At 39.9% G+C, this 15,586-nt stretch overlaps 1 protein-coding gene across 12 annotated transcripts in view; it reads right to left on the bottom strand.

Moving 5' to 3' along the window:
* DMD (dystrophin) overlaps positions 1–15,586 on the bottom strand; it is a 1,048,023-nt gene that overhangs the window by 185,424 nt on the left and 847,013 nt on the right. For all 12 annotated transcript variants that reach the window (XM_082219922.1, XM_082219929.1, XM_082219924.1 and 9 more), the window contains 4 exons: positions 15,036–15,208; positions 11,512–11,668; positions 4,653–4,773; positions 3,751–4,019 (listed from right to left, as the gene is read on the bottom strand). In XM_082219922.1, the coding sequence (XP_082076048.1) occupies positions 3,751–4,019; positions 4,653–4,773; positions 11,512–11,668; positions 15,036–15,208 (720 nt within the window). The remainder of the gene's footprint in view (positions 1–3,750; positions 4,020–4,652; positions 4,774–11,511; positions 11,669–15,035; positions 15,209–15,586) is intronic.

Here is a 15,586-nt window from a genome sequence, read left to right as displayed (position 1 = left end):
AGATTAGAAAGGAACAGAGAACCTTTATGTGACTATGAGTCAGTTCACCCAGCACGCTAACAAAAGCCTAGTCAAAGATCAGTACCACTAAAAAGCCATATTCTGTTCCTCTATGTCCATTCAAAGCTTGCACTGAAATCAGCAGGGCATGCCCATCTGAAGCAAAAGTTTAGTTTTATGTTATATATGGATAGATAATATTAGCTTTATTCTTGTTTTTAATCCTATCCAAGTTCTAATATTTCAGAAGGAATACTTTGAGTGGCTGTGCTGCTTAGCCCTCTGATTTAAGGGGGCGGTTAAAGCAATTTTTAAGTTGCCGTGCCTTCAAGGGAACTAAATTAAGTTCCAGGCAAGGATTGTGGTTAGAAAGTATATGGCTGATCTACTCAAGTCAGTATACTCTGTGCACCCAACTTTACATGCTATGGCTGCATTAACAATGCTAAACATATTCCTAAACATATAAATATTCCTATATTATAATGATGCTTCATGATAAATTAAAAGAAAAGGGAAAGCTTTTGACTTTCACATTCTCCAGGACCACCTGCCGCCAGCGGCGTAGCGTGAGTTGTCAGCACCCGGGGCAATGCAAGTAATTTGCGCCCCCTAACCCGGGGCAAGGCACGTAATTTGCGCCCCCCTAACCCCTAACCTGCGAGTTGCCGCTGGCGCTGCTGCCCAAACGACGCCGCTTGCCCGGAGGAGGAGGGGGGCAGAGAGGCGAGGAAAATGCAACGGCCCAGCAGCTGCAGCAGCAGCGGCGGAGGCGGGGCTGTGAGGAGGGGCTGCCGGGCGCCTCCTCCGCGGCGAGCGCTGAGAGCCGCTGCCTGCCGGGCGCCTTCAGCCCGGATGCGCGCACAGCTCGGCGGTTCCGCGAGACATGCGGCTCCGCTACAGCCTGCGCCCGAGGCTCTTCGGCGACTCCGGAGGCAGCAAGCGCGCCCCCCCAGATGTTGCGCCCGGTGCGGCCGGCACCCCTGGCACCCCCCACGCTACGCCACTGCCTGCCGCCGCCAATATACCTGTGAAATATTCACATTCAGAGCTGCCAGCGCTCTAGTACTAGTATATGTATTGTATATTCTGACTAGCAGTGGCTGTCCAGGATCACATGCAACAGTGTTTCACATTGCCTGCTATCTGATGCTTTTAGCATGGCAGGGGGCAGGGGAGAAGATGTCTTCTCTCCCCCCCCCCCCGAAATGCACCACCTCCTCAAGGTCTCAGTAAGACAATGATGATCCTGCTTCAAGCTAGGGGGAACCCTCAAAAGGAGCAGTCTTATGCAACTTGCCTTACGCAAACTGAGCACTACTGTACTTTACTTTGTGGTTTGCATATGTCTGTCTAGGGAGACAGTGGAATGAGCCTCTGGGGGTGAAGTCAAACTGTTGCAGCAGCAGCACTGAAGTGACCTGGGCAATGTGTATCGAGATCCTGGGCTGCCTTCTCAGCCTTACTGGTGTAGTCCAAAGGAAAGCAGAGCTTGGCTGCAGGCGTTGCTTGGAAGGAGGCATATGAGGTGCCATCCAGCTGTTTTAGGGACTCCACTCTGGATTTGTGTAGGGTTTAATCCTTAGCCTTTTTTTCTCCTGAAGATATCTCACAAGGCAGCAGAGGTTTAGGATCGGAGTTTTCCTTCTCCTAGATGGGCTACCTTCCCAGGTTGACGAGCCCCACCTGCCCCTTCTACTACTATTGGTCTTGTCCACTCAATCTGTTGGAGTTTTTCTTCACATGCAGGGGAAGTCTCTAGCTTACCTTCACCTGGTTTAGCCTGCTAGTTGAAGCCTTTTCCCAGGGTGTTGCTGCTGTCGCATGCTGATAGCTACTAGGAGCCACAGGGGAGAGCTGAGTGCAGGGTGGGGACTGAAGATGGACAAACTAACCCAGACGAAGCACGATGTGTCTCCCACAAGAGGGACTTCCCCTCCCCTAACACCTCACACACCCCACTACTTTATTAATAGGGTAATAATGTCAATATTATGAAGTAGTATTTAAAACTGTTCAAGAAGTTAGTGAAGAACTTAATAAGATACTTATAAAGAGAAGCAGGACAACTTAAATGAAATTGACTACAAGCTTTGGTGTGAACACATGAAATTAAGTTCGTATTTGGAATGAAATAGTAACCTTCAGTCTCTGTGCCATTTTTCTTACTGCTGACTAAATATATTACTAATACTGCAATTTGATCTTTTTATACTTGTTTTAACTGACAGCATGACATCTCTTTGTGAATCTTAAAGGATGTAGCTAACTACAGTGTTATTTGTTTTACTATTATGGGCCATATGCATTTGCATTATTTTTTTCTGTAAAACTGCAGAAAGCATGGATGGATATATACCTAAAGCAATATGTTTACTCATATATATTGTTTTAAATGCTCACATTTGGCACTCATGCTGACTATTAAAGATACAAGTACTACGTTATGAGGCACACTTGCACTAATTCTGAAAAAGGAAGCATTCAAAAGCACTAAAATCTTCCTTACATATTTAATATAGCAGTAAAACAGCATGTGCTACCACAAGCAATCCTTAACACAGAAAGTAGCTTAACGAGCTAATGTGCCTAATCTGGAAAAATATGTGAGGAATTATGACATCACCAAACAAATGGGCAACCTACTATGGAAAATCAGGATATCTTGCTATGTTAGCCAAACTTGCTAAGAACAACTGTAAAATTTTATTGGCTTAAGCCTCAGTGTAGCTTATAATACATATTTTCCCAGAGAACCAAGCTGATCACAAGGCAACAAAAACATAGTTTTCTCTAAGTATTATTTTATTATTATTTAATAAATTTGTATACTGCTCTATATCTGCAGATGTCAGGATGGTTCATAGCATAAAAATACAAAATAAAAAACACAAAATAATAACAATAACAAAATCAAAACAAACAAACAAAACCCTGCTCCCTCTCAATGTCACCAAGAATGTCAAATGATCTGAACATGTTCACATTGACTAACAGGTTTTGTCCTGTTCCCTATATCATATTTATTTAGCAGAATTAGGGCAATGTTCAGAGTTTTCTATCTATCTGTTAGCAAGACCAGCCAACACTATTTGCTCTATGCCACAGTACCTCTCTTGTCTTTTAATAAGGCTAGTTCAAACATCATGACCTCTATGTGAAGGTTGCAGAAGGATTGTGGAGGTTTCTACATGACTGCACTCCACTCAGGGAATGTGACATTTGCACAACATGTGATGGCCTGATCTGCATATTCTTGGTGACCATAAATCCTGAAGAGAGAATTCTCCATGCAGTTGAGGTGTCACATATGATAAAAGGGTTACAAATAGTACGCCCATCCATGATAGTCTTCATCAAGGGCTATAACGAAGTGGCTTGAAGGTAATCATTATTTCACACAGATCATGGTGGCTGCCATTTTGAATGTTAACTTACGTGGAGAGAGAAAATGCTCAGTCTGTGAGGAACAAATGGAAGATATTGCAACTTTGAAAAAAAGAGATCTAGACCAGTAATACTTGATTTATGTTTATAAATGTGTTTGGAGTTTTTCAATTTTCAATCTCAGTTCTGAATTTTATGGCATATTATTTTTAATGCTGAATATGTCTGTGACATACTTCTAAAGGGTTTTCATCTTTAACTTTGTTAAACTTTATTTGCAAAATAAAAGTTTCATTTAGCCTCGAGGGGGGAACATACATATCTTACTTTCAACAATGCCAATGAGTGGAAGCATAGTTTTACCTTGAGTTTTTCTAGGTGATCCTGGAGAGAGTCAATCAGCAAATCCCCCACTGGCTGCCAAGAGCCCTTGAGAGCTTCAGCCTGACGTAGTTTCAGGTCCAGCTCATCCATTGCCTCCTGAAGCTCCTGCAGTCTTTCAAGAGCTTCATCTATCTTTTTTTGCCATTCAGTGGACTGTAGATTAAGTTTATCCCATTCTGTTTTGACCTCATCTGCTTGCCTTCGCAAGAGTCGAGTGACATTCTGGGCTCTTTCCTCCAGAGGCAGTTCTAAAAGTGAAGTACAAAGACAGTTAGATCTTGTATAGACTAACTGTACACAAATGAAAAGAACATCTGAAAGTTATCAGCTATGTTTCATATAAGCACAAATCTGAAAATACCTCTACTATTAATGCCCACTATGCAAACATTGCAAAAGCAGGGCACTGATTCAGCCCAGATCATGACTGCTGCTTTCAAGTAGTCATGTAACCCAGTTTTTCCTGTGCTTCTGAAATGGCATATGACTGAACTACTCAGAAACCGCAGTGAGACTGCAGCTGTAAAGTATGAACTGGTTCCAATTTTGAAAACTAGCAAGTTATTTTAGTTTTAAGGTCCCTCGCCCTTTTGGAATAATAAGTTGTGTCTCAAGAGATAAGAAATTCTAAAATTGATGTGTAATAAATTGTTCTAAATGCATGGTGAATTTGCACAAAATTGTTTTGCCTCTTGTTGAGCTGCATTCATAAATATGCAAATAGATTACTGAGTGCTTATGTTTTGCTCATCCTCCCCTTTCCCTATCTAAGCTTCCAAATATGTAGGAGATGCCCTGACACTGACAATAATAATTTATGGATCCTTTAGTCATTGCTTATCCCTCTATCAATATGTTATTACAGCTCTACATTCAATTACCTCGAGGCTCCTGGTAGAGCTTTTCCAGTCCCTCCAAAGGTTGTTCTGCTAGGAATAATCTCACTGTTTCAAGTGCACTCGAGATAACAGGTTCTTTAGTTTTCAATTCCCTCTTAAAGGCCTGTAAAATGAAACAATACAAATCTAAACTGGCATGCTAGTTGTTCATTTTGTCAACTTTTTCTACAATGTTTCCTGTATTAATTTCAGCCAAGTTTATGTGCAACAAAAAGGTCAATGACTGAAAGAAACAAGGAAAGGTGAAATAATTTCAGACTTCTTCTTCACAAAATAGACATATTTCCATTTATGAAATAAAGGCGGGAGAGAAAATCTAGAACGCTTCAGGGCTGTTTTATATTCCTCAGACCAGTGAACATATACTGTGCTGCAAATGGGAAGGCACACCGATTAAGCTGTTTGCTGTTACACTGAACCCCTTCTGTGACTAATACCAGACTTCGTAAAACTTTGAAATCTTGCTGGAAGGGACAAGGTTTTAGGTGGTATTACGTTGAACAGTGCTGGCACAGCTAATGCTGCCTGAGAGCAAAAGATTTCCTAGAATGTAAAATGAAATCCACAGTGATCCATAGCCGTAACTTTGTTGTTGCTGACAACTTTGTCACAAAAAGTAGTTCAATAGTATGACCATGATAACACTTTGCTCTAAGTGGAAAAATTTAGTAGACTTGGGCTACTGTCTAAATAAGAATGCTAACTACTAACTGCTCTGCAGCATATATTGAACACTGATATAGATGTATAATTTACTCAGTAATAAAAGGTGAAGGAAAGTATTCTTCTGTACTGTTTTTAACACTTGATTGGGAGCCGCCCAGAGTGGCTGGGGAAACTCAGCCAGATGGGTGGTGTATAAATAAATTATTGTTGTTGTTGTTGTTGTTGTTGTTGTTGTTGTTGTTGTTGTTGTTGTTGTCGTCATAGACTCTATTGCAGTGCATAGTGAAACTTAATGGTAGTAAGTCATTTTATGTTCCGTGGATCTTACTCCCAGATACGTGTGCACAAGATTAAGTATTATTGCAAAATCATACACATATTTTCTCAGAACAAAATTTCATTGTGCTCAGTGTAGATTACTCCTTGGTAAGCATGCATAGGATTGCAACCTTACTTTCTTAGAAGCAGGTTGCTTGAATATTTACCTGCTTCTTGTGCACTCCCTAACTTTTATACAACTTCACAAGCTCATCAAAAAAACCTGGGAGAGAGAGGAGATCCCAGTAGACTTTAGGGATACCAAAATAATCACTCTTTTTTTTAAAAAAAGGTCATAGAACAGACTGCCAAAATTGTCAAGGCATCTCTTTATTAGATGCAGCCAGCAAACCGTCTCCTAACTATATCCGAGGAAACCCTTCCTGAATCCCAGAATGGTTTTTGACCTTCTGTGGGGATAGTGGATATGATTTTCACTGCTCAACAGCTTTAAGAAAAATGCATAAAGCAAAACCAACCCCTGTATATGGCATTTATTGACCTGACTAAGGCCTTCAACACTAAATCGCACTGCCCTGTGGACTGTCTTCTGAAAATGAACTTTACTGTACACTTGCAAAACATGGACCACTTATAAATGCCATCTCCAACTCCTTGAAAGATTCCATCAGCAGTGTCTCTGAAAAAATTTACACATCACTTGGGAAGACAGGTGAACTAATACCAGTGTACTGGAAGAAGCAAAGCTCACCAGTCTCAAAGCAATGATTCTTCAACATCAACTTCATCAGACTGGTCATGTTATGCGGATGCCTGATTATTGTCTTCCAAAGCAACTACTCTATTCCAAACTTAAAAATGGAAAGTGTAACGTTGGTGATCAACAAAAGAAGTTCAAAAACTCTCTCAAGGCAAATCTTAAAAAATGTAGTACAGTCATACCTCGGGTTGAATATGCTTCATGTTCAGCGCGTTCGAGTTGTGCTCCGTGGCAACCCGGAAGTAACAGAGCGCGCTACTTCCGGGTTTCACCGCTCGCGCATGCGCAGACGCTCAAAATGACGTCACCTGCATGCACAGAAGTGGCGAAAAGTGACGCGTGCATGCGCATACATGCCGTCGCTAGTTACGTTTGCTTCTGGATGTGAACGGGGCTCCAGAACGGATCCCATTCGCATCCTGAGGTACCACTGTATAAAGACCGACCACTGGGAAACACTGGCCTGGTATACAAACTCAAGTGAGATAATTATTTTTAAAACTGTAAAGCATGATGTTATGTCCCTTCTCCATGCTTTTATTTGGGGTTCTAATGGAAATGGAGTATGCAAAGCCATTACACAGAAATAGCCTAAGAAGCTGAAGCTGTCAAAAATCTAGTGAGTCTACTTCCCCTTTGCTAAACTGTTCTTGCAGAGAACATATTTTCCTATAATTCATCCTACATGCAGTTGCGACTCTTAAGCCCTTCATCCTTATACTTCATCCTAATACTTTTTGTCCCCAGTCTGGAAATGTAAGGTCAGTTACAGCAAAATAATGTTAAATCAGTGTCACTAATTTGTCAGCGTTATACTTGGACAGGCCATTCCTGCTGTATTGTTTTTCTATACTAGGATCCTTTTCCAAATTGTATATTAATTCAACTGTAGTGGCTACTATTGATGCCTTTAATTGCCAATGAGTGACTTTTTTTAAAAAAAAAAGTTTACTAACAGAATTTATAATCATAGCTTCCTGACAATTTCATGCCAAAAGAAAGCTGACTATCATTGATAACAAAATTAGCCCAAATGTATGGCTAATTTACAACCAATGATTTCAGGCTAATTTTATTGAATTCCTGAACTTCTTCCACAGTTTGTGGCGACTGCAGAGGAAATCGAACACACATAATATATGACCTGCCAAAAGAACAAGTAAACTACTTTATTTAAGCCCTTCTATTTGTCATGAACACCTGGGCTATAATGGCATTCTGCCCACTATCTTAATAATGCATACATTGATTTGCTCATCTCAAACCGTCACTAGGATCTTGTAGGGCTCTCAAGGGTGACTTTAAATCTCTTCAACTAGAAAAGAAGACACCTCCAACTAGGAAAGAAGACACATTCAAATGAGTGATGAAGGTAACAAAAGAGGAAGCTATGCTTTAATGACAAAAGCATCCTTTCTGTTGGGGATGTATTCTTTTGATATTTTATTTTAGTGGAATTTGAGAAAGTAGTAGTAAAATGGATTTATTTTATTTTTTTATATAATTTTTAATTGCTTTTTTCCAGATAACATGACAAATAACAGAAAACAAACAACCGACAAGATAAGAAAAAAGAAAAAGAAAAGAATTCCAACTTTCAGTTACTTTTTTCCATAACTTACTGAACTTCCCCACGTCTCCCTCACCCTGCTTTCTTAACAATAAAATATCAGCAAATTAATAACTTGTTTCGTGTGTTGTTAATACTTTCAAATAATTCTCTTTTAGGTTCAAAATACTTATTTATCAATTTGCTTTTACTTTAAACTAGATACCATATTATTTTAAACTTTAGTCATTTCCTAATCATATCTTAATTTCCAATATACAAAATCTTGTTGCTGGAGCTTGGTTTTTCAGTTCATGCAAATTGTTAACATTCATATAACTTATAATGTTTTTGTAAATAGTCCTTGAATTTTTTCCAGTCCTCTTCGTAAAATGGATTTAAATTAACTTTTCTTTTAGTACCTCACTTAAATTTTTTATTTCCCCATCTGAACTATGTTTAGCATTGTCAAATGAAAAGAGAACATTGTTACTTAAGGACATCCCATAATAGACCCAAAACTACAAATTTCACCAAGGAGAAAGAAAACAGTTCTAGGTTTGGGGAACTTGAGGGTCCAGGGCATTGCTGTTGTTTTTGGGTACTGATGAAGCTTCAGGGCTGCATTCTCTCTCTCTCTCTCTCTCTCTCTCTCTCTCTCTCTCTCACACACACACACACACACACACACACACACAGATGTTACAAATGCCACATGTTTCCAGTACTATCCTAAGAAAACTGACACTGAGTTGGTTCACATGAGATGTTAACCAACCTATGGCTTACCAAAACTGCACAAACGTGTAAGCTCCTCAAGAGGAACCAACAGCCAGAGAAGTTGTAGTTAAGCTTCCTTCCCACTAATCACAAGCTGTAGCAAAGAACTTACCCCAACCAGGTTTGGACAACACAGTAAGCCAAACCTTGGCTTAGATCAGGGCAGCATGGTTGAAAAAAGGACTAAGGAGTAGCTTCACTCCACAGTTGTGCCATCTCAATACATCTAGTTTGGCTTGCTGTGGTGTACAAACCAGACCATTGCAAAACTACTCTGGGAACTTCCCACTTGAAGAAGAGAAGTGCATGAAAGGTATTTTTTCAATAACTGCCATTACATTATTTTTGCTGTGTATACAAACTGGCTAACCCTCAGTTTGTGGGCTTGCTCCAGTCCCCTCAGGCCAATTTTATGGGGTCCTGAGACCCCACTAATGCTTGTGGCAATGACAAAAAGGTGAAAAAACAGAAACAGAAGCAGCCCAGTGACATGATGAGGATGCAACCTGCTGCCTCCACAGTCATCAAACATTTTTTCACTGCACCCACAGCTTGCATGTGGCCCTTGGAGGGTGAAGAAACTGAAATTGTATTGTAGGGATTGCAAAGGGCGGTCTATTTAAGCATTAACAGATGTGTCAATACGGAAAATTTATAGGGCAATACAAGGTCTCCTCAGTTCAGAATATATACTGGGGTGAGGAAACAGAAAAGTACAAATAAAAATCTATCAAAGGCAACCTTAAAGCATGTCTTACTTTCCACCCTTTCCCCCTAAGAGACTTTTGAAGAATAGACAGGATGACCTAAATTTGAGGATTATCTTTTGTTCTTTTTGTTCTACAAGGAACAAAGTGCCAGTAACTAGATAGGTCTTATATTCTGCTATAAAAGTTCTGCTGCAAGGGCTGTGTATGTGGGGAGCTTTTACAAACAACTGAATGGTGGATAGCTTTGATAATCAAGAAGCATTATTGTGACCACAACATATGGATCCCTGTAGGTGTGACAGAAAACAGAAGCACGTTCAATGCTTTTATAAAGTCAGACATAAGATTTGGTTTCTGACAGCATGCATTTCTACAGCATTTCTTACTCCCCAAGGCATTATGAACTTAACACTGATGTCAAGACTGCAAGGGATCAATGTGGCATGGGGTTTGCAAAGTACTTAATTCAGAGATGTCCTAAAATAATCCCAGAGACTTAAATGGTGCGTCAGTGAGACCAATCTAAAGTAAGTAGATATGGCGCATGACTTTGAGCCTTAATGACTGCATGCCCTCAACTTTGAGATAGATTGAGACAGCTTTATAAACATTATCAATCATTATATAGTCATACTGTGACACTAAGGGACACTAGCTAAAAATGTCAAACATTTATAAAAGGAGAGGTTGTACAGAAGAATTAGTTGTCCGCAACCTAATAGTGAAAATGTTACCAGGAAAGTACGTAATTTCTTTGGGGTAGCTGCTTTATTAGTTTCTGTTTTATCTTCAGTTTCCTTGCTGAGAAAAATTAGAGTTCTGAAGGAGGATAGGATAAAGGAGGATAGGATAAATCTGGATTTCTTTATTACACCCAGCCTTTCTAAAGGCAGTCTCACACGTTACATTCATCCCTTTCAAAAGTAGCCATGAGTATGTTGGGGTTGATTGTAGGGGATTCTGAAGGTCTCCCAGGAACAAACAAGAATATGAAGGGAATTCGCAGGAAACATAACAACATAAGAAGAGCCTAGTGGCCCATCTGGTCCAGCATCCTGTTCCTACAGTTGTCAACCAGGCAGGACATGAATATGGCAAGCAGGACATGAATATAAGAGCACTCTCCCCTTCTGTGGTCTCCAGTAACTGGTATTCAGAAGGATCAGAGGCTCTTCCCACGTAGGCAGTGCATAGCCATCATGGCTAGTAGCCATTGATAGTCTTCTCCTCCAGACCTATTTGATAGGAAGCAGGAGCTACTGGCCACCTTTGTTGTATGCTTTTTCTATTTCTCTTTTAGAAGAAAACTCTCCCTACAGGTTGACAAAGATAGGAGCAAGTACAATTGGATACTAAAGGAAACATAAGACAAACAGAGAAATATGTGCCCCCGCCCAGCTATCTGATACAGACATAACATTGGTGATATCTAAACAGAATGTTAAACTATGGTTTATTGCTATGTGATATAGCCTAGGCTCCTGCACTTTCCCCTTCTTCCTTCCTTCCACGTGGCCAGAAAGTGAAGTTTTTGCTCTTATTTAATTGTAGCTCTTTGATCTATTCAACAAATTTATGGATTGTGGTTTAACACTAGCTATGACTAGGGGTTTTTTTAAAGCCAATTTCCAATCATTTTTAATCATTCCTAACCTTCTATTAGGGACGCGAGTGGCGCTGTGGGCTAAAGCCTCAACGCCTAGGGCTTGCCGATCGAAAGGTCGGCGGTTCGAATCCCCGCGGCGGGGTGCGCTCCCGCTGCTCGGTCCCAGCGCCTGCCCACCTAGCAGTTCGAAAGCACCCCCGGGGGCAAGTAGATAAATAGGTACCGCTTACCAGCGGGAAGGTAAACGGCGTTCCGTGTGCGGCTCTGGCTCGCCAGAGCAGCGTTGTCACGCTGGCCACGTGACCCGGAAGTGTCTCCGGACAGCGCTGGCCCCCGGCCAATAGATGTGAGATGGGCGCACAAACCCCAGAGTCTGTCAAGACTGGCCCGTTCGGGCAGGGGTACCTTTACCTTTACCTTTAACCTTCTATTAACCTTCTCCAAACAGACCCTACAATGCACTGCAAAAAACTGATTTTGAATGTCCATACCCGATGGGTGTCATTCTGTTTTTGCACTGTGGGAAGATCTCCACCAATGGGAGCCTGTCGCTTTAACTCATCTTCTTTCAACTGCAGCCATGCCAAAAGTTCCTGAAGAGAAAGGTGTAGTCGTCTCCACTGGTCAGAACTGGCTTCTAGATGAGACCTGGAAAATAAATTAGTGTATTTATAATTTTCAGACTTAAGATCACACCGTCTACCACTACTGGAGAGCACACCCATGCTGCCCAGGCCACAAATTAATACATTTTGCTATTACAAACATGCTGGCCTATGCAAATCACTGTAGCAGGCTACCAGCAGATAAGGTAGTAGTAGAGACACTACCCATGCTGCTGAGAAGCCAGGTTTCTTAGTCCATCAACTGGCAGCTGCTATCCCAATAGGCTATATCAGAGGAGGAATAGAAGGAGTGTAGCACTACTCTATCAGCACTGTTGAGAGACCAGCAACTTTTGGCTCCTCCTCTTCTTGAACAGTTTTCTTCTTAGGAAAACATTAGAAGAATGGGCAATCAATAACTAGCATGTAAGCTTGCTACCTTCCACTCCATTTTTCTGTGTCAGGTCTTTCAAGATTGTAAGCCTGATGGCAGTGTCTGTATTTTATTGATGTGTAAAACTCTCAGGAAGCCCATTTCAGCTAACGGGTGGGTTAAAATTCTAACAATAACAACAAGTGGAATATTTATTTGTATAAGATCCTGCACATATAGTACCCACTGCACAATGACATTATCTGTAGAATCCATACTGATTTTGTAATGTATGGATTCCTATGACAAGAGATTAGTTCCAGTGCAGAAATGGAAAGAACAGGGTGTGACAGTGTGGTTTTGACCCCACACTACACAGTGAATTTGAGGATTTTAAGAAAATACTGCTTAGAGGATTACAGATTATAATGACAAAGAATTCCATATTGTGTTCCTGGATGTCAATAACAAAATTCTCTTTCATTTTAAATGGTAAGAATTGCATTCAATCTCTTGCCTAAAATTCACTACTATAAACTCTTATTCAAGGCAAAAAGCTACATTCAAAAAAATAATAATATACCTGATGTTTCCATCCTTTGAACACTAAGAAGGTTATAAGTGTATCTTTTATTTGAGTTTGCTATTAAAAGTAAAAGGCTGAGCTTTGCAAGCAAAAAGTGCTGAAACAAAATATACTGTATACTAGTATAGTGATTAAATAAGGTGGATTAGGCACGATAAATTAGCACATCAAATAGCTCTGAAACAATAGGAAAACTTTAAAAAGCAAGTAACCCATTCAGGGCTGCCAGAATTACAAAATTCAGGTGTTGTAATTTGTATATTATTTATCTCAGATGGAGGTGATCAGTATGATAACAGTTTAAATTTGTTGTTGTTGCAAATGACTTCTTCCACTTCTCAACTGCAGTACATGAATTGTTCCCAATTGAAATGAGACTGAGTGCTCCTATTATGAGGAATAAGGATCCAACTCTTTTTTTCTGCCTCCCACTTTCTTGAGAAATAAAGATTTAAGCTTTAGCTGTGTTTCCCACCTACATGTTGTGGCTATACTAAACCCCTCATTATAGTTACTGTTTCTCCAGTGCAAGAATGTTCTTTTATGTTTAATTCAAGAAGACAAAGCAACCATGATAAACCAGGATTACTATTTTCAAATTCATTAATGTCACTGGTATCAAAATGGCAACAAGTGAACTATAGAAAAGCTCCTTTATTAAAGGCTAACATGCCGTGTTTCTTTTCTTGTACCTCTTTATTTTACTAAGTTCATGGGTTAAAAAAAGGACATGTGAAGAAATATTTCAAAGAGCTATATTCCTTTCCTTATGGCTTGCCTATAGGGAAGATCATTTTCTTCTTACTTCAGCCATCAATATTTTTCAGGTTCACATATTTATTTTTAATGACTAATGTTATGAAGATGGTTTCTGTCGTTACACACGCACACAGACTCCTTCAGGGCTACAGCTGCACAAAGCTAATATTTCATATATAACTTTGAAAAGGCTTCTGCCTTTGGCCACCCCTGAATCTCACCTATATACAGAGTACAAACGGGCAAAAAAAGAGTGTCTGAGAAGACTGCCTTGGAGGTGGAGAATTTGTTATAAAACACTGAGATGGTTACTTTAGATGAGAATTTTTCAGCTCTTTGAGCTTTGCTTTTCCAACAGTTCTTTTGTAACATTGCCCTTTATTATGTGTCCCCCCTATCCAAGAAGGCAATTTGCGTCTTTCTCCTTTAAGATTTTACAAACTCGATTCTGCATCTCCCATAGGAGGAATGTTCATTGGGCTGGAGTAAATGCACACCTGCTTGAGAGAAATTTTCACTGACACCCATGCTACATATTTACAGTAGGTGAGTTTAGGGGTGTTTCCCCCCCCCCCTGCAATTTATTGTTAACCAAGTGTTGCTTAGGCATGTAAGTTTTGAGCAGTGTCATCCTCATCTAAATACTGGCCCTTACTATTTTCTCATTTAATCCTGATTTTACCACTGTGCAGAAAAACTGGTAAAATAAGAAAACATCATGGAAAAAGTAAATCTGGCTTAAACGAGGGTTAAAAAAACCCCCATATGGGGTGGCAATTTGATGAACATGATGCCATGTGGACACTATGAAAGACTTGCATGCCTGGGCAGCATCTAGACCCCAGTAAAGTGCTATGCAGAAGCAGCAGGTGTCAAAGCTTTGCCCATGTCAGTCCTTCTGCAAAAAAATACCCAATTACAAGTGAAGGCATTCAGATTTCTGTTCAGAAACCATTTCACATATAAATGCCAAAGCAACTGCATTAGCCATGATTAAAATAAGACATGTATAAGGCATCAGGTGTGGAAGTGAAGCTGTCTGATTCCCCCCCCCCCCCTGCAGCGGCTCACATTTTCCCAAAACCAAGTTACAACCCCCACAGCAGGTTGTCTCTTCTGTAGTAGGAGCTGTTGCAGATAAACGTTCAAAGGAAGTTCCAATTACACATATAATGATGCCCTTTCTAAACATAATCAAGCTCTTTTGATTTCATATCTTATTTGGTTCGGGGGTATATGGGTATATGGCAAATACAGTATATGCATATTTAGTTGGGAGTAAGCTCAACTGAACCCAGTGAGGGTTACTCCTGAGTAAACGGAGATAGGATTGGGCTGTGTTTCATTATATTTGCTTAGAACAGCGTGAGAAGCCATGTCTGTCAGTATAAAATAATAGCATACATTTCAGAGAAAGTGTGGTTGCTGGTTAAGCATGCTTAATCTCTATTTGTACATTCTTATTGAGATTATAAAAAACTCATCAACTTCCTTGCATCCTTCAATCCCTTACGTATAAAGAAAATTAATCATTCTTACACAGTAATTCAGTGCTTGAAATTGCTTAAATTACTGCCAACTAGCCATTTTAGCCCAATTTGAACAAAATAATGCTATAAGAGGGGGGCAGGATAATTCTTTCCTCAGATTAATTCCCATATCTCCCCTCCACCCTTGCCTTTTGAGCCCTACCTAACATTTAGAGATTTTTTCCTAAGTTCACTCCATCTGAAGTTCATGTTATCCAGGCGTCTCTGCAACAAGGCTGCATCATCAGAACCTTCCAAGGATCTCAAGATTTTCTGTCCATTTTCATCCAGGCTGTGGAAGATATCAGTATGGGTTTCAATTTCTTTCTGAAGTTCCTATGAGGCAACACAGAACAAATACATAAAACACTGGCGAAGAAATATGCTAGGGATAAGTTAACAGAAGGCATTAGCAATAAAGGTATATTTTGCAAACTCAAATGAAAATAACACTGATTCATTATCAATAGTGTTTTAGAATAACTAAAACATTCATGTTCCCAATTTAAATTAATCACTTTGAATATATATATATATTTAAATTGTTCCTTTACTTTATGTTATTCATTCCTAATGAAAAATAAACTCTTCTATATACTACAGACTGTGTGGTGGTTTTAATAATAATAATAATAATAATAATAATAATAATAATTTATTTATACCCCGCCCATCTGACTGGGTTTCTAAAGCCACTATCAAGCTAGGCATGGT

The sequence above is a fragment of the Podarcis vaucheri genome, assembly GCF_965113315.1.
Source record: "Podarcis vaucheri genome assembly, chromosome: 4".
NCBI classification, from domain to species: domain Eukaryota; kingdom Metazoa; phylum Chordata; class Lepidosauria; order Squamata; family Lacertidae; genus Podarcis; species Podarcis vaucheri.
Note: the sequence above shows the minus strand (reverse complement) of the source record. Positions and strands in the feature narration are given on the sequence as shown.